This window comes from Rana temporaria, chromosome 1 (assembly GCF_905171775.1).
Source record: "Rana temporaria chromosome 1, aRanTem1.1, whole genome shotgun sequence".
Taxonomy (NCBI): domain Eukaryota; kingdom Metazoa; phylum Chordata; class Amphibia; order Anura; family Ranidae; genus Rana; species Rana temporaria.
The window spans coordinates 250,879,812-250,901,291 of record NC_053489.1 but is presented as its reverse complement, the minus strand read 5'-3'; the positions used below and the strand labels follow the sequence as shown (position 1 = coordinate 250,901,291).

General features: G+C 34.9%; 1 gene segment (V, D, J or C); it reads right to left on the bottom strand.

Moving 5' to 3' along the window:
- Window positions 1-21,480, bottom strand: part of LOC120940619 — a 64,733-nt gene that overhangs the window by 4,777 nt on the left and 38,476 nt on the right. Inside the window, 2 exon segments of the C gene segment in view lie at window positions 1,611-1,667; window positions 4,272-4,547. Of these exon segments, the coding sequence occupies window positions 1,611-1,667; window positions 4,272-4,547 (333 nt within the window).

The window sequence follows — 21,480 nt, the reverse complement described above, 5'->3', positions numbered from 1 at the left end:
GTCACAGAATTAACCACTTCCGGACCGCCGCATGTACATATACGTTGGCAGAATGGCACGTACAGGCACATTGGCGTACCTGTACGTCCCTGCCTAGACGTGGGTCGGGGGTCCGATCGGGACCCCCCCGGTACATGCGGTGGCTCCCGTGGCTGTCCGAGCGATCCTGGATGAGGGGGGCGGCTGTTCGTTTTTGTCCGCCCCCTCCGGATCGCTCTCAGCCAATCCGCGCGCTCCCCCTGCGTGTCACTTCCTCTTCCTGTGTAAACACAGGAAGAGGGAAGTGATGTGATCTCTCCTCTCGGCGGTATTTTCAACCGCCACTGAGGAGAGATCACATCACACAGTGAGTCTGCACAACACTACACTGACACCAGTACACGCAGGCACATTAACCCCTTGTGATCACCCCCCACCCCCCTGTCACAGTGTCACTGAATGCAGTGATCATATATGTACTGATCACTGCATTTAGTGTCAGTGTGACAGGCAGTTAGTGTTAGGTCCAGGGTAGCCCCCCGTACCCCCTCTAATAAAGTTTAAACCCCTTGATCACCGCCCTAGTTAACCCTTTCACTCCCTATTGCCAGTGTCACTAAGCGATCATTTTTCTGATCGCTGTATTAGTGTCGCTGTTCCCGCTAGGTAGCTATTTTTTTTTTATTGCGATTTTTTTTACTAAAGACATGTGGCTGAATACATTTTGGCCTAAATGTTTGACTAAAATTTCGTTTATTTGATTTTTCCTATAACAAAAAGTAAAAAATATTGTTTTTTTTTCAAAAATGACGCTCTATTTTTGTATATAGCGCAAAAAATAAAAATCACAAAGGGGATCAAATACCACCAAAACAAAGCTCTATTTGTGGGAAGAAAAGGACGCAAATTTTGTTTGGGAGCCATGTCGCACGACCGCGCAATTGTCTGTTAAAGTGACGCAGTGCCGAATTGTAAAAACCGCTTGGGTCATTTAGCAGCATATTGGTCCGGTTCTTAAGTGGTTAATTTACACTTTGCCCAGGTTCACACTGGGCTGCGGGAGTGAAGCCGTGTGAGTTAAGCTGAACTCGCACAGCTTCACTCCCACTTGTCAGTCCCGATTTAGGCCACGATTACAGAGACATCTGTGCAGGTCAATTGCGGGCTGAAAACGCAAAAAGTAGTACATAAACTACTTTTTGAAATTGGTGCAGCACCGCAGATGCGGCGTTGCACCGATTAGGACAGTGTCATTGCTGGCAAATCTCGCTAATTTTACATGCGATTTGACATGTCAAAATGCAGCAGTGTGAAACAGGGCTTTTAGAGATTCAGAAATTAGTGCTACCTTATCTGAAAAGTGAACTTCTAAATGTTTTCATTCCTTGTAACAAACTCTCTTTAAGATTAAATATTTTGATGTAAACATAATATTACCCTATGAAATGTTTGTCCTTGCACAGTAATGTTACAAATTAGAGGAAAATTATATATTTGATATTCTTGAATAATAGATGAATAATAAATGAGCTGTCGCAGAACAGTTTTCTCGATAGAGTTAAAAAGGAGTGGCTTAAATTACATTTTTAATGACAGAGCTACAATAGATTATTGTGAAAAAATGTACTTACTTGTTTTGAAATTCTCATCAATGGAGACTGATGACGAGCAAGTCTCCTCAGTGTTATCTGAAAAATAAAATAAGTTATTAGATAACAGCAAAATTCCACAATGATATGCATAACAGCTCCAACTTATCATAATATAGCTTTGGTGGGATATCTCTGACCTCTACAGCCACAAGTTACTTTCAAAGAAACATCATTTTAGACCTTCTAAATGACTGATGTGTGGGTCAGGACAACATTTGTGGCTATCAGATAGCTGGTTTATTAGACTTGGACATATATGGGTGGCTGCAATGTAAAGTACAGTATTTCACAAAAGTGAGTACACCCCTCACATTTTAGTAAATGTTTTATTATATCTTTTCATGTGACAACACTGCAGAAATGACTCTTTGCTACAATGTAAAGTAGTGAGTATATAGCTTGTATAACAGTGTAAATTTGCTGTTCAACACTTATGCCCCATACACATGATAATATTTTCCGGCGGAAAAACCTTGGATGTTTTTTCCGATGGAATTCCGCTCAAGCTTGGCTTGCATACACATGGTTACACAAAAGTTCTCTGAACCTTCGACCGTCAAGAACGCAGTGATGTACAACACTGCGACAAGCTGAGAAAATAAAGTTCAATGCTTCCGAGCATGCGTACATTTTTTTCCGAGCATGCGTCGAATTTTGGACGTCAGAGTTGCTACAGACGATCGGAATTTCCGGTCAGAATTTTTTCCGGCGGAAAAATAGAGAACCTGCTCTCAATCTTTTGCTGGCGGAAGTTCCAACAGCAAAAGTCCGATGGAGCATACACACGGTCAGAATTTCCAACCAAAAGTTCAAATTGGACTTTTGCTGGCAGACATTCCGACCGCGTGTACGCGCCATTAGACATTAATGGCTGTGTGTTGAGTTTTTTTGAAAAAATGTGAGGGGTGTACTCACTTTTGTGAGATACTGTATATGTGGATCTGGTAAGATGCCTTCTAGTGTTTCCTCCCATAAACTATGAAGACTGGCTGATTTCTGTGCAGATACTGACTTGCCAGTATGGGAGAGATGTCAACATAGGAAGTAAAACTACATGTCTATACACAAAAAAATGCTCAGTCATAAACCATTTTAGATGATTACTACTTTAGTTCACCGTAAAAAAATACGCCCATAGTTAAGTGAGATACCTAAAAATGTTATGTGCTCCCTATGGTAATGCTGTAGAACAGGCATGCCCAACCTTTTGAAGAGCGAGGGCCACTTAACCACTTAACCCCCGGACCATATTGCTGGTCAAAGACCAGAGAACTTTTTGCGATTCAGCTCTACGTCGCTTTAACTGACAATTGCGCGGTCGTGCGACGTGGCTCCCAAACAAAATTAGCGTCCTTTTTTCTCCACAAATAGAGCTTTCTTTTGGTGGTATTTGATCACCTCTGCGGTTTTTAGTTTTTGCGCTATAAACAAAAATAGAGCGACAATTTTGAAAAAAAATAATAATATTTTTTACTTTTTGCTATAATAAATATCCCCAAAAAATATATAAAAATACTTTTTGACACATTTTTGGGACCATTGGCATTTTTATAGCGATTAGTGCTATAAAAATGCATTGGATTACTATAAAAATGGCACTGGCAGGGAAGGGGTTAACACTAGGGGCGGGGAAGGGGTTAAGTATGTTACCTGGGTGTGTTCTAACTGTAGGGGGGGTGGCCTCACTAGGGGAAATGACTGATCGCTGTTCATACATTTTATGAACAGACGGTCAGGCATTTCTCCCCCTGACAGGACCGGGATCTGTGTGTTTACACACACAGCTCCCGGTCCCCGCTCTGTAATGAGCAATCGCGGGTGCACGTCGGCGATCGCGCCCGCCGGGCACCCGCACGGGAGTCACGGACAAGCGGGGGGCGCGTGCGCGCCGCCGCAGAGAGACCCGACATTATTGTACGGGCTCTCGCGCAGGGGAGCCGACCTGCCGCCGTAAAATGTTACGGCGGCTGGTTGGCAACCAGTTAAGCAGTTAAGCGACTTGGTAACAGGTCATGGGCCACAATAAGTGGAGCGTAAGGAAGACAGATCTGTGTCCGCTCTGCATATACAGACATAGCCCACTTTACTCTGTGGGCCCTCCCATCCGATCCAAACAGATGGAAGGATATGGAACCCCTTCAGGGTTTTTTTTGGTTCGTTAGTAAATCGGATTGGCGGTGGGCGAGTGAAAATGGACAAAAGTCCATTTACATCTGTCACTCCAGAGAGGTTAATGGAGGGTCCAAAGTTAGTAAAAAAAAGACTCTTTGCCTTGAACATTAAATTATTGAATATTACATTTATTAAGAATACATTCACTAATCAGCTAGTAAATGCTTTAGTTAATGTCTGTAGGATGCAGACAGTTTTATTTTATTAAGACAATGTTTACTAAAAATTTAGCAACCTACAGGACTCAGGCTATCCAATGATCCAACCAGGAGTTACACTTTAGTAACCCCTTTACCTGTGATTAGAAATTGGACATGAGTGAATTATAATAAATGTTATACTAATTTTGTATTTATAATGCAGACAATAAATTCTGGGTGACATCCAGTATCTATAAATGGATATCTTAGTCTATATGAATGTACGTTTTGTTTTATTTTTAGCAAAAGTGAACTGTGGTTTAATTACCTGTGTCAGATTTTGCATAGAAATCCTTATCATCATATTTCCCATTACAGGCAACATCTTTGTTGTTGTTATCCCATATGACTGTACTGTATCTCCAGACATTATTTGTTGAATTGTCCAACACAGCCACGACATTCAGATCTACTACTTCCCCATCAATGTTTAAAGTTTTGTTGGGGCTTGGAAAATCTGTGATAAGGCACACAGAATTTGTCAGATTGTCAACCGATTTAGGAGATTTCAATTTGTACACAGAGGGGGTTTTCTGCTCTGTTTCTGCAAATAAAAAAGAAGATGAAGATTAGTATCTAGTTCATGTTCAAATTTATCAGGACATCTATTAATCTTTAATAAACATCTTACCGATAAAGCATTATCAACACTGCCACATGTTTTACTTAATCAGTGTTATTCTTACACAATTTATTCATATATGTTCTCCATGAACATGCCTAGATTCTAAATAATAAAATGCAGGTAAAGTCCACTACTGCAAAAACTGAGATGTCACGCTGACTCATGAGCCGGTATATCCAAAATCTGGATACAGTATTATGTGTGATATGAACAGAAACAGATTCTGATAATCTAGATTAGCAATAAAAAAAACACATATAACTAGTTATAACTTTAAGGTATGGGTTATGCAAAGCTCTAATGTTGGCCATGCAAGCATTACTTCACTGGCAACTTCAACCTATTTCAATGCGTTTTCACTGCAGAAACGAATAAATGCAACCTACTACCAATAGGTTTTTTTCAACACCATGAAATGATCTTTTGGATTGGTTTACATTGGTGGAAGGCCACCTCAATCCATTTGGTTGTTATTGCAATTGATAGTTGGTTGAAAATGGTTACAATTGCTTGAAAAGGTGTATGTGGCTAATTTCTTTACCACTTACTTGACAATATTAGCAGTGTAGTTCCTTGGCCAAATGTGACCTTATTAGTGCAATAATCAACACAGTGCTTACCACCCCAGCATAAATATTAGGGTATAAGCATATAGAGTGACACTCAAAGCCAGTACACCATTATTTAGTGTATCAACGGAATTAGATATATACATATACAATAATAAGACATGCTACTATATTACTATTTTTAGACACATGCATAATACATTACTAATTCTCATATGAGAGAACCAGCCACTAGTTCTTCTGGCAAATATGTGTTTCTTTAGACCCTCATAATCACAGTGTTACACTTTCTTACACTCTGGACCTACTGTAACAGCAATGATATGCAATGATATTCTATTACCCAGGACTACCACTTTTGTAATAGAGTCTTGCTGGGGGGGTGTCATTGCAAGTTTTTTTTGTATTTTAAATAGATTTTTGGGATGATTTAATGCCCATACAAAAAGGGTGATGATTTAATGCAATACAAATTAGGTGCATTCCAGGTTTACCTTTACACTTGTTCTTAAACCAATAACTAGATTACTATTACTGCTATAATCCCTCAGTTCTAAACACACATGCATTAAAGAAAACCTGTACTGAGAGAAGTATGGGGCTGCCATTGCTGACCCTCTTGTGAAAATTCTAATTGACTTGCCTCTTTTTGGCTTCAGTATTTTCTGAGACATTAACCATGTAAAGTTAAATTCGAACAATCCGGATCGGCATACTTTTGCCACATTAGTGGCTCAAAAACAAACTCATAAAAGAGAGTCAATTAGAATTCTCAAAAGAAAAGGTCAGCGATGACAGCCAATGTATTTTTATTCATGAAGGTTTCCTTTAAATTCTATTTCTCATGATGACTAATAGTAGTTTTAAGAAAAATACTTTTGTGAGAACTCAAAGCAAATTATTTTTATGCCCATGTATCTTAAAGGTTGTGTATATGTATATATGTACTCATTCAATTATCTCTGTATCCAGTTTATTATATATATTAGTGTTTGCTACATCATTCCTCAAGGACAAAAGCTCACTCATAGAACCACAGGTGACAAAATCACTGAGAACTTTATAACATATGCTGCTACTTGGAAGTGTGGAAACAACAGCTAGTGCCCACTAAAGATTTGTACAGCCTGACAAATACAGTGTCATAATGGATTGGCTGAAATGTACTCGATTAGATAAAAAAGCACAGGTATGCTTTGAACACACTGGATATATTATTGTGCCTGTGCAGCTCACCTCTATTATGAACTATATATTCTGTATATATATATATATATATATATATATATATATATATATATATATATTGATATATTGTACACATTTAAAATGTATTATAAAACTGTAATAACTGTCAGTTTTGTTCCAATGCCAAAAATGTTTTTTCCATATGCTACACCATTATGCACAGTGCTAAACACTGATGCAATATCATGTTTCCTTCGCTGAATGAATATTACATTTTCTTTTAGGATGCAGAAGAAAAAAAACATTTAGGATTTGTAAGCGGATCAGTCTAATATAGGAGCACCCAGGCACTATTAGTAGACAACAGGATTCCACTGGAATCATTACATCTTTATGAAAATTTTCAGGGACAGTAGCTATTGGAATACAACTATTTTGTCAAATATATATATATATACATACAGTATATATATATATATATATATATATATATATATATATATATATATATATATATATATATATATATATATATATAGAGAGAGAGAGAGAGAGAGAGAGAGAGAGAGAGGGGGGAGAGGGAAAGGGTGAGGAAAGGGATAAATAACTTATTTTTTTACTATAATTTTCAATATTTTCAGTATTAGAAAGGATCATTGATAAAATGGAAACTTACCTGGCTTCACAAAAAGTTTGGTTCCCTTTCCAAATATTAGTTTATCATACGAATTATCACAGTGATAGGTGGCATAGCAAGAACAGACATCCTTTTTTGTCTGCCCCTCTTTGCTAGGAAAATATTAACTTGCTTTTGCATTCATTCATTCATAAATAAACTTTAATTAGCTATATTTATATTATATTATATATTAACTATAATTTTTTCTAATGTTTTCTTCAAAATCTCAGTTTTTCAGGGGTTGAGCAGTACTGTATTTCTGCGTGAAATATTATGCCGCAAAAAAAACACGTGCTATGGGAATTCTAACATTACAGTGGTATTCTATCAATCCATACTTTGATCCATGCACCCATCCATCCTTCCATTTTTTCATGTATCTATGTGAAGAATATTAGTTCATCATACTGATTAATTTTTCCTTCTTTTAAGGGCAAACATTTGATCCTAGTATCAAGACATTTGCAAGACATATTGGATATTTAAACTCCCATGATAGTAGATGGTTTGTAAAAGAGCTTCCTCAAAGTTTAATGTCCTTGAAATAAATCTAGCAGTATCATCTTATCTAGTTGATGTTCAAAAATGACCTTGCTTGTAAACTATTGATGGAAAGGAACACTGGCATAGTGTTGACATACTCTCAGCTTGTCAAAGCAGAACAGTCTTAAGGAGAAACATTTCTTTCAATATATAGCTTTCCCTACTGACTATTACTGCCTAACCTGGGTAAGAATTTAGATTCACTGTTAAATCACAAAGTGTTGTTGTAGTGACAGCGCGTTAACTATACTTTTATTTTATTTTTTTGTGTATTTATATATTTAGTTTTTTTTTATTTTAATATACATTTTTACATTTATACTTTAATCTGTTTTGAAGTGTATTTATACCCATTTTTTTGTTTTAAGTTTAAAAGGAAAAAGTTAGAACCCCAATCAGGTTTTCTTGTTATCTGGGGCTCATTATGGGGTTTTCATTATGGGCACAACCATTTACCAGACTGGATTACTTTACAGTGAAATATTGGGTATTTTTTGAAATCACATAATATTAGAAAATGTATTACACAGTATTACATGATTATAGTTTAAACTTCGATGAAGATCCAACATTTTAACCTACATTTGTTTTTGCTGATTACTTACTGGGTTTAACCAAGAGTTTGGTTCCTGATCCAAATGTTATCTTTGCCCCAAATGTATTATCACAATGAAACAACCTATAACATTAAACCTATATAGGATGTCACATGATCTATGAACAGGGCACATACCTATCAGGTTAGGCGATTTTAGACCAAATCTGCTAATAACTGGCCTGTTTATGATGTTCTCTCCTGACTAATCAGTATCTGCCTGATATCCAACCACCAGGAGTTTAGGATTTTCAGTAACCACTTTTGAAGTTGTTGTTTGATCCCTACATTGTTCTTCCAAACTATCACAAATAATCACATGATACAATCTGGTAATGGAATTTATAAATGTATTCTGTTAATTACTAATGACTAATGCTCCGTACACACAATCAGAATTTCTGATGGCCTAAAATCCGATGGAATTTTTCGTCGGAATTCCGTTCAAGCTGTCTTGCATACACACAGTCAGGCCTCGTACACACAAACGTTTTCCTCGGCAGAATCCATCAAGAAACTTGGTGGGAGAGATTTTTTGCTAAGGAAACCGGTCGTGTGTACATTTTTCATCGAGGAAAATCCATCGGGAATGGAGAATATTGGCTCGTCGAGTTCCTCGACAAGCCTAACAAGAACTCGATGAGGAAAACGATGTGTTTCGCCCGCCGAGTTCCTCAGTCGTGTGTACGAGGCCTCAGACCATATTGCAACCATCCAAAACGCAATGACGTAAAACACAATGACGAGCCAAGAAAAATGAAGTTCAATGCTTCCGAGCATGCGTCGACTTGATTCTGGACATTTTTCCATCGGAAAAAAATAAAACATGTTCTATTTCTAAACTACAATGAAATAAGTCAGGTGGGGCCCACACACGGTCAGAATATCCCATTAAAAAATGATGTCTGACTTTTTGTACAGGGCATAAGTCATTGTTAAGTTAATCAATAACGTTTTACCAATATAATTATTATATTAGGGACATCTTTAGGATTTGTTATCTATAATGTTTGGGATGCTCAGGTTTTATAAATAATTACATTTTATGAAATAGAGCATACTTTGAAAATAAAGGAATGCTAATAACAACAATAATGATAACAATATAAAATGCACCAATCTTCTGCCTACATGACCTCCCGCTGTAATTATACTAGTTAGCAGTGCTTCTCAGAGCATCCACATAATAATAAAAACCACGTTATTTGGTTGCACGATTAACCTGTTGTTTTAATAACTCTCTCTCTCTCTCTCTCTCTCTCTCTCTCTCTCTCTCTCTCTCTCTCTCTCTCTATATATATATATATATATATATATATTTTTTTTACTGACTTGTAAAGCTTTCTGACTATTGGTTTCTGTATTTCACCACTGTATTGGGATTTTTGCAGCATGTATGTTATTTGTATGTTATTTTGGTGGCGATAATATCTTAAAACAACGCTATAATAGCTTTATTCATGTAATACTTTTAGCACTCACTTGGTCTCACAGTCACTCTAGTTCCTAATCCAAATGTAAGCTTGTTAGCACCAAAATCACACAGTGATATATTCTGTACTAATTACCTGTACAGCATATCAATAAAAACCTCAAGAGTTCTTTTTAAGGCTCATTTTTCAACTCATCTGAGACAAGTAGGAATTTAAAATTCACTTCACTGTGTATCTTTTGTCTTCTGATTTATATGTTTTGACTACTATGTTTTAAACTTTTATTGGGGAAAAAGCTTATCACCCACCCTGGAGATTTTGGTGCATAGAAGGAACATATCCTCAATATTTCCTAGAACCTTGCAGATTCTTCTTTCCATTAATATTTTTTGTTGTGTCTCTGCATTGCTTTGTTATGTTTAAGCAAATATTGATTTTGTATACGCTGTGTAATTGCATGAGGTAGTGATGGCAGAAATTCTAAATTATTTTAATATATCTTTCTCTGAAAAAATTATATTCAATATAGGAGGGTATATGGGAATGTTCTGAAAATGAGATTTTAAACCACAAACATCACCATCAATCACTATGATAGTTTGACTTGAAATTTTCAGGCATGTATAATAACAAGTAATGCTTTGAGAGACAATCCAAATTCCTTATGCTATTTTTTAAAAATGTAGGATACTAATTGATTTTGTATTATCATCATCATTATTATTATTAATATTATTACTATTATCACCACTGTCAAGTATGCTGCATGTTCCATTTGTCCAAACAGCAAAAAAAGATGTATAAACTATTTTAATAAAATTAATGGAATTGCATGAAAACAAATACCGGTATGTATTTTGACTTACTAGGTTTAATATTTAGTATGGTTCCTGAGCCAAATATCATTTTCAATCCACCAGTATTTGCACATTGATAAATACCATTACACTTTTGTCATCCATTGACGTTAGCTAACAAGGAAATTGTTGGTATGCCCTTTTGTAAAAGAGATTAGGAAATCCTGAATATACATTTATTAGCACAGCTGTTAGAGACCATAGTGTATAGAGTATATTTATTTTATTTGATTACTTTTATTTTACAGCAAGTCCTTATCCAGTCTAAAATAATTTATATGCAATAGGAAATTCTACTTTTGATATAACTGAAATTCATAGCTGTTTTTGTCTGATTGGCTGATTATTTGGTTCCTTTTAAATGGACTATGCACTTGTGTCCATGGGGAGAGTCGGGCAACCTATGTCACCATCTTGAGAGAGACAAGAAATCCGTCAGTCTATAATAGTCTATAATCTTTATCTTGTTTTAGACACTAAAACATGTATAATATTCATAGTAGGTGCTTTTTTTCACTCATCCAATGCATACTCCAAGGACTAAAACAACTAAATTCACAAAGAAATGTAAATTTTCTGTATTTCCCCTTAATCGTATTAGATGTCTAAGAGGCAGGTTGTCTCATCTAACATAATGGTTATAATGGTTAGTCATTTACCCCCTTAATTAGCTGCATTACTGCATTACTATCTATAGTTAATAACCACGGATAATTGTAACTGGTATTTCAATATTCAATATGCCTTACATCTTATCATATCACATGGGGTAAATTAAGAAAAAAATAGATTTTTCCCTGCATGAGATTATATTATTGACAAGAACAAAGCTATGATCTATTCAATAGGCACAGTACATATTTTGAATGTCCTTAATCAATCAACTCCAATGTTTCCCACACTCTTAAGTTATCATTACAAATTGTTTTAATAATGTTGTTTTTTTTAGGTCCACATAGCAAACAAAAAATATTTTCCTGGAAACAAAGACTTCCATTGTTCTCAAAAAACTTTTTTCAATTGCAGTAAATTATGTGCTCATAAAATAGAGCTTTACCAAGATTTTTTTTTTCAATAAACACATGGCATTTTACTTACTAGATATGACTGTCAACACTGTCCCTTTTCCAAATATTAGTTTGCCACCAGCATAAGTTGCACAATGATATGTGCCCTGACAAATATTGTAAGAGTTCCTTACTCCATATATGAAATGCTGACAATTTATAATATTTTATGGTAGAGGGACACTGAGGTACACAGCCATAAATGGAAAAAACTACTCTACATACATTTATTTATATAAGGTAGATTCTTGTTTAGATAGGAGACTATTAATTTACAGCATTGATCTGTATTAATTTTTAATTCTTAACTAAACAATTATATGATGTCATTTGCAACTAGAGATATACTTTCCTATAATAAGATTATATTATTTTAATTTGTTTTTCTCTTTACTCATTACATTTAATGTTTTATGATAATCTTTAATAAAATACTTGAACAAGAAAGATTAAAGAAAAAAGAAGAATAATGTTTTTGACTATAGCTAAGAAAATTGGCTTAACATAGGTGAAGATGGTTTCTTCAACTATATAAACACATGCAACACCCTGCTTTTTTTAAATTCTCCTGCACATTATTGAATATTGCTGAACATAGTCTTTATTTTTTTTCAAAATGCTAGCTGAACATTTACTTTGCTAAGTAAACATTTTTTCCAGGATTTTAGTAATATCATTTAACCTAGAAATCCAAAGACAAAGGGCAAAACTGCCAATTTTAGGATAGATCTTAAGGGATAAATATAATTAAATAAAACATGGCTTACAGGATTAAACACCATGCTATTGGCACATATATTATGTTGTACATGCAAAGGCTGACATATTTGCCTTTAGAAATATATGGCCAGACCAATTCCTGGTCCTTTAGGGGTGGCATCGATAACCACATACATGTACTTGTGTGTATGCTGTTGTATAGGTTTTTCCATGCCTTCCAATATGTATGTATGTCAATGACAACTTAGGGAGTGAACAGAGACATGTCATTAACAAATTAGCATACTATATCTAAACTTCCCCTTTTTGCCAATCATTAGCCTGGGTATGGGCATTTTAGAATATATTAAAAGGCAAAAACGTATTTTTGGCTTTGGATAGGGTAGGCAATGGTTAAAATCCATATCAGCTTTTTTTTCACTCCTATTGTGGAGATTTCTCTTAACTGCCATTCCTGTACACACAAATGGAAGAGCAAATGATCCTTCCAAGCTGAGGAGAAATCTCCTCTCAGACAATTTCACAGTAACTGGTGTCCTCATAGTAAAATACTCGAATCTCCTGTTTTGGTGACATCTCTAAACTGCTGTTTCTTCCCATCACTTCCTCTACCAACAAAAGTGGTTCCAAGACAAATATAGAGTGTGAGTCATAGACAACAATAAAAACATTCTAACGTTTTCTAAATATTTAAAAACATTTTTTTTCTTAATGGTTGATCATGAGAAAGATCTGTGATCCCTTTCTGCAAATGCTAGTTTCTGTCATTCTCATCCTCTGGTCTCTGACCTAAAACAACTATATGGCCAATGAATTTGTAGCTCTTGATCCTTATGCTTTTTTTGATCAGTGACTCACTGACTGAACAATGTGACAGCCAAGCAAACAGCATTTTCAATAAATGTTCAGTAACGGCAGCATAAAGATTTCCCTAATGACAAGTGAATAGGCTGCCCTATGCGTGATGTGCGGAAACGCAAAAAAATGCCCCTAAAAAACCTGCAAGCGGAAACACACATTTCAGCTATGCAAAAGTGTGAATGGGATCTAAAAGAAATTTTAGGGAAAAAATGACTGGTTGTTTGGATAGGGTAAAAAAAAAATCACCTACATAGCACCAAATGATGCATCCTTGAAAATTATTACAAACTGGTATCTTTCCCCAAAAAAATATAAATATATGGGAAATGCTCTCATAACATTGAGATACATTGTTTACTTACTAGGCAAAACTGTCAGCTTGGTCCCAGTGCCAAAATCAATTTCCAGCTGCCACCAGTATTAGCACAGTCATGCATACTATTACATAAAACATGGCTTGATGGCTTGTGTTACCTGCATCTATACTTGCCAACTGGAAAATTACCATATTCATTTATACTTAAATAATTTTATTACATATACAAATTGTAAGCAAAACATATATTTTAGCACATTATAAATTACCACCCCTTTAGTTTCTGCTACTATATGGGTCTTTTATGGGTATATTATGTTCTGCTCAGTAGAGTTAAAACATTCACCAGCTTACAATGTTTGTTCAATTATGATTATATTAAGAATGACAAGGTTGATGTGCTCCTAATTAAGAAAGCAGGAAAGTTCAGGCTGCCTACATTATTTCACTTTTCGAAAAAAAAATACAGGAAAACAGGAACTTTTAACTTTGATATACTGTTTGGAATGCATAAATAGTGTATATGTGAAAATATTTAGTTGCCCTTCATGGACTTTTATTGGAAAGCTCCAACGATACATGTTACATTGTATACCATATTTATAGGGTAAATATCATGACTATGGAAGTCAGGCTAATTATTATTATTGAAGAAAACAATGTCATACTTACTTGGCAGGACAAACAGCTTTGTCCCACTTCCAAATATCAGTTTATTGCTGACTCCAGAATAAGCACAGTCAGACACACCAAAACACAAACTATACTTAGTAAAGACTGTATCAAACCATCATAGTTTGATTGTCTTATTTTATTGTCATTAACTGGAACATGCCTCTGAGAGCAGCACTATTTATGCCAATTTGTCTGTGGACATTGTGGCACGTAGATTTGTATATTGGAGGAGTGTTTAGGGGCATAAAAAATGTCCCAAACGTGCATTCGGAGATGGGCATAAGCACTACTACTCATTATTGGACGTGTTCAGTATTCTATTGATCTTTGCTAAAACTATTCTCTACTTCTCTATTCTCTATTATTCTCTACTTTAAAAGTGTAAAGCACCCTTAAAACTTGGATTTTGCTTAATAGTCTGTATAAAGCATGTATTATTTTAAATGCTAGTCCATTTATAATCAATGCTAGATACAGAATCCATTAGGAATGTCTTTTAAATGATTTCAGAAACACTGGTAGACCAGAAATCCTTTTTTTAAAATGTCTTTTAAAACATATATACATCGCCCAAATAAACAATAGATTGATTCTGATTAATGTAGACTTGCTACTTACTCGGATAAACAGACAGCTTTGTGCCTTGGCCAAAAATCACCTTCCTGGCTCCAGTATCATCACAACAAAATATGGCATTACACTAACTTGTCTATACAAGTTCTTTCTTCTTTATATGCATTATTGTCATATAATGTCTTATAATACACTTTTAAATGTATTTCACAAGTTAACACAGTAAAGGAGGAAGAACATAGCAGATTGGTACAGTAATACAATACAGTTCCAATGTGAAAGTCAAAACTTTCCTTTGTTTGGTCCAGGGTACTTTTTCCAGGTCAAACTTTTGAGACATATAACTTTTTCAAGTTTGTCTCTTAACAGCTTGTTCTGAAAAAATTTAATGATTGGCCGTATAATAGGTGACATCACTAAACAGTATGGTACTTAAAAGAAAACTCTCATGGGAGAAATATGAAGGCTGTCTTTGCTAACCTTTCCTTTTAAAAATGCTAGCTAACTGGTTGTTTGATGTATTAGCTTCAATATATTAAGTCGCTAATCTGGAACAAATATAATAATAAGAAAGTATAGCTTTTATTCAAATTTGACATGCAGTCTTTGGTCAATGCTTGCGAAGTACAAAACCCAACCACAGGCTGGCAACAAGCAGGAGAGCAGCAATTTGGCTGTGCAGACAAATTATGTTGTCATTGGTAGCAGATCTTGCTCAATAACATGGGTGTAGATAAACCCATCTGAGGGTTTGATGGAAAATAATAACCATAATAACCCTTTGATAGAAGATTTACCATATAGAAAAATAATTTACACAATGAAGCTGATTTTAATAAAGGATGGAGATTTTTTTATCACATGATTGGATAATTGAGTGAAAATTCTCAACTCCTTTATTAAATCAGCCACAGTGTTATACATATATGAGCCAGAATAGCCCTGCTTATAAGTATATAATGATGACACATTGAGATTACAGGGATATGATTTAGTTCAGGATTTTTTTAAAACATTGTCAATTCTTGGCTACCTTTAACTATTGCATTGCATGAGAAACACACTGAACCCAAACATTTAACTAATTTGGCCAAAAAACGCATATAGCCCTGAGCCCTTTCATTGGGCATTGGTCAACATGTCAACATGCATTCACCAGTCTGTTTTCTTGCATGATGATAAAATAATATAACAGCCTATGTTTCTAAAGTCTTTAAAACACCCATATTAATGTTAGGGTAATGTCGCGCAGGTAACATACTGAACTCAGGTGAAACAGATTTTGGTTCTAATATCCAATCAAGTAGAAAAATCTTAAGTTTTCATTCCCTTGCATACAATTGGGTCTGAACACATGGTCACTTTTGTAACTAGCTATTATGAAATGTAATTAATTATTATTAACCACTACCATAGAGCCACATTTTGTAATGTGACCTAGCAGTTCCAGACAAATATCTAAAAACATGGTTAGCATATACCACAGCTTTGTTAATTTTGCACTAATACTTCATATTTACTACTCTGTGATGGAAAATAAGACATACTTACTTGGATTGACAGTCAACACTGTGCCTTGTCCAAATGTAAGTTTGTTACCACCACTACCATAATCACACAGTGAACCATCACATAGCAAAAACTGCCCTTCCCAAATCAACTGATTTGGGATGAATACATTATTTTCAATAAACACATTTACAAATCACAAAATATGTTTTTTGTTACCAAGTTTATCACACTGATGTCAATTTAAAGATAATTTGAATATTTATTGGACTATTTGCTTTGCATAATTGATATTTACATTCCAAGGTATATGTTAATTTTACAAAGTGGTTGCCATACACATAATTTGGTATTGCTCTTTGCAAAGTAAACATTCTTTGGGCCTTTAAATCAACCACATTGAGTTCAGAATTTGTAAAGCATTGTATTAATATTTTGCCAATACATTTTAGCCACTTTTTATGTAAAATAGTATTGCCTAATTTTACCTTTCTAAAATATTACAAAGAATGTGATTATTTTAACATACATGACATGTTTGCTTAATGTATACCAGAAAATATAGTTCTGGCATCAATTAATGAATATGTGATAACTGTTGTGAACTTTAAAAAAAATTCTGTGTAACTACAAATAACTTTTCTTGTTTTGTATTAAAATGTACTTGATAAAAATATTTAGAGAATAAAGAGGAAATACTTGCAACCTTTGACAGAAATCACACTCACTTGGCTTAATTACTAATCTTGTTCCACTTCCAAAGAAAAACTTGTAGCCAGTAGTACACAGTGCTTTGTATGTATACAATAACTACTGTGACTTGGGATGTGTATAAAGTATGTTCAAAACCAGCCATTTTCAACCAGGGTTCTTTGGAACCCTAGGGTTTCTCCAGTTGTGTCCAGGGGTTCATTGAGCCATGGCTGATTAACCTCCCATCTGATGGGGCCTGCATAGTTCTAGAATCAATGCTGATTGGCAAAACCAGCGCATGGCACCAATAATCAATTGTTCTACCTGTAAGAGTGTCATTATTACCACTATTGTAAGGGTTATATTCTTCCCACTATCAAGGGGCATTTTCCACACTGATCCCCAATGAATTGGTATTAGTAGGGGTTTTCTGAGACCTGATACCAATTTTAGGGGTTCCTCTGAGGAAAAAAGGTTGAGAGAGGCTCTAAACAGATAAAACCCCCTATCCTGTTAATAACAATAATATATACAAATAATAATGACACATTTGGGTTGATTTTCTAAAACTGGAGAGTGCAAAATATGGTGCAGCTCTGCATGGTAGCCAATCAGCTTCTAACCTCAGCTTGTTTCATTAAGTTTCGACAAAACAACCTGAAAGCTGATTTCTGTGCAGAACTGCAGATTTTGCACTCTCCAGTTTTAGTAAATCAACCCCATTGAGGCTGATTTACCAAAGAAGTTGCAAATTTGCAAAATGTAAAGAGTCACTTTAATTATCCAATCATGTGCAGATAAAATAAACTATAATTTGATTTCCCTTTAAATGGTTGGATAACTTCAATGACTTTGCTTCTTCTCTCGCTTACTTACTACTTTCTCAATTAACTTAGTAAGTAGCCCCACTATGAGACCAAAAGTAAGAGAAGATGAGAATCACCTGTCAGGATTTTAACATAGTAAACTCAATATACAACACAGATGGGGGATGGATTACTAATGACTTTTGAGGTGTTATATGGTCAAGTATCTTAGTGGATGCAGTATGCACTACTGAATTCATAACTTGTGCTAAATGTTTTGTAAAGAGCTATTTTAAGATTTGCAATGTAATGTTGCCCCTTCAATGTAAAAGTTTGATTTTCAAAATCATCTGCTTAGAAAAAATGTGATTACTTTGATATCACTGTCATTTTTTATTAAAAAAAAATAACATTTAGACCTAGATTAAATAATATGTGTTAAATGTTGGCTAATTCAAATGCACTCCATTCTGTGTAACTAAAAATTATATAATTTGTAGTAAAACTGGTACTTGTACTTGTATTGGAACCTATGCTGTCTTAATAAAACAGATATGAATATTTATTAGCAATCACACTTACTTTGTTTAACTACTAATCTAGTTCCACTTCCAAAGATGAACTTCAAGCCAGTAGTACACAATGCTTCCTATGCATACAATAACTTATGTGACTTGTGGTGTGTGTATACAGCATGTAAACAGGTAACCTTCAGTATGAAACTGTCTAAACCTTCTATCCCATTTATAGCAATAATATATATAACATGAAAAGTATTATTATTTCTTTTGTTGGGGTTTTGACATAGTAAATATAAGTGGGGAGAATGTTCTAGGTTAATGAATATTAGTGCATTCAATGACACTTTTTTCACTTTAATCATCCGTTCATGCTCAAGAAAGTCCTTTTTTAAAGCGATATTAAATCCAAAACCAAAAATTTTATATATTGCAATCAATAGATGTGGTGGCTGCATTTGTTTTCTTTTTTTTCCCTCTGTTTTCACCTGGTGATCTGGCTGGTAACACACAGCAATTTTTTTTCTTTTTTGGGGGGATAAATGTTTACACAAAATGAAAGCTAAACATTGCAAACTCCCCTGTTAGTGGTAAATTATTTGTATTAACCCTCCAATTGCTACATCTAAAGAAAAGCTTGTTCTGTTGAAAACAACAAACTTATTAGTAGAATCACCATGTGAAAAAAGCCAAAAAAACAAACTGTTTGCTTTTGGGGTTAATACCGCTTTAAATAATCATGCCACATTCTGCCTTCTATATTTGATCATGATATAAACATACTCTAATCACACTAATAAATATAAAATTAGATTAAAATATGTCTATGACTACAGATATTATCAAGACTTCCAGTCTTCTCAGACAACCGTTTTTCTATTTCAGTAAATATTGCATGCATAAAGTAGAGCTTTACTTTTCTTTATATAATAAACATAGGAATTGACTTACTAGGTAGTACAGTTAGCAGGGTTCCTGTTCCAAATATTACTTTGTTGCCATAATTTGCACACTGATATATATCCTGACAAATACCTTAAGGGTTCTTTACTCTATATATGAAATGCTGGCAGTCTGCTATATCTTGGGGCCAACGTGAACAGCAAAATCATGTCTTATAAATAGAACTTTTAACTTAGTTTAATGAATAAAAGCAAATCTAAGTCCACTTCAGTCATCCATGCACAAGGTACAATCCTGTATTAAAATATCCTTTGCACATGATTGGGAGTTAAACATGAATGCAGCCTTATATTATTCATCACTAACTGTGTGAAAATGCACTACTCCTTTAGTTAATCCACCCCATAACTTCAGGAGTTGGCAATATTTTAATATTTAATATATGTTGTATTATATTGTCCATTTTCTCTTTGGCTCTTCCTCTGTCTTTCTTTGATATCCATCATTCTTACTCCATATAAAATACTAAAAGCATACTAATTCACGTGCAGATTATCTATTACACACATAGTCAATGCACACTCCTCAATGAACACTCAATGAATGCTCCCCATTATCTATGCGAAAAAATAAAAGCTCATAATCCCGTTCTGCGATCCACCAATCAAAATCTCCTCCAGATACCGAAAGCCAACTACAAGTCCAAAGGAGAAAGGAGATTCGCGGTCCAAGGGCCTAGACTATGGAACGCTTTACCAACCAGCATTCGGTTGGAGGAGAACCACTTGGCGTTCAGGAGAAAGATCAAGACTCATCTCTTTTAATACCAAAGGAGACAGGAACAACAAGCGCCCAGAGGCGATTAAGTTCGCATGTGTTGCGCTATATAAGTTTTCATTCATTCATGCCGAACAATTACAATACCTATAATATGCAGAATGTTTTATATGTTTTATATACATGCATAGAGTCTGATGGATATGGATGTACATATAGCTGTCCACAGGGCCACCATCGGGAATTATGGGGCCCCCTTACACAGCTTCAGGCATGGGCCCCCTGGAGCAGAGAACCGGGGTAAAAAAAAAACAGGGGGGTTGCCATCCGGGGCCCTGGGGACCTCCAGGCCCCTGGGGACCTCTGGGTCCTTTAATGAAATAAATAGATTAAAAAAAAAAAATGTAAACTTGTTTTAAAAAAAAAAAAGGGAGGGTTGCCATCCTGGGCAAAGGGGATCTCTGGGCCCTTTAATAAAATATATATATATATATATATATATATATATATATATATATATATATATATATACTAACAAGAAATAATTTTGTTTAATAAAAATAAAAAAGGGGGGTTGCCATCTGGGGCAAAAAGAAAAAAAGAAATTAAAAGAAAAAAGAAAAAAAAAAGAAATACAAAAATATATAAAAAAATAAATGTTATAAAAATAGGGGGGTTGCCATCAAGGGCCCTGGGGCCCTCCTGGCCCCTGGGACCTCTGGGCCCTTTAATAAAAAATAAAAAATATATATAAGAAAAAATATTTTTTTTATAACAAAAAAAAAAAAAAAAGGGGGTTTCCATCTGGGGCCCTATATATATATATATATATATATATATATATATATATATATATATATATATATATATATATATATATATATATATATATATTAAAAAAATAAAGAAAAAAGAAAGAAAAATATATATATATTTTTTTTATAAAAAATAAATAAAAAAAGGGGGGGTTGCCATCCAGGCCCCTGGGGACCTCCGGACCCCTTGTAAAAAAGGGGGGGTTGCCAACTGGGCCCCTCAGGACCTCCGGTCCCCTTACAGTTGTACTGCCTGTACCCCCCTGATGACGGCCCTGGGTGTCCATAATGCACCATGTAACCTGATTAATATATGGGAGCTATAATCTATATTACTCTGGTTCATCCCGAGGGGATTACAGGATTACTTTAGGAATAAAATTGAATATATATATATATATATAGTCACAGGACACGAAAATATTACTTACTTGGTATGACATGCAGATGTGTTCCAGCTCCAAATGTTAACTTTCCCCAGCCAGAGCCACTATTCACACATCAGCCACCCCCTTTACAGTAAACACTTGTGTACTACAGAGACACATCTGCTGGGGATTGTGTACAAATGGAAAACTCACACCTCTTTATTAAAGTACTAAATGTATTATTTAAACATATTTATATATAATTAGCTGCAAATACATATACTATGTGCACATACTATTTCACTTGTACCCATTGATAACAACACTTCAGGGATAAACAGTTCCAAATCCCATTAAAACCGACAAAACTGTATATTATTATTCCAG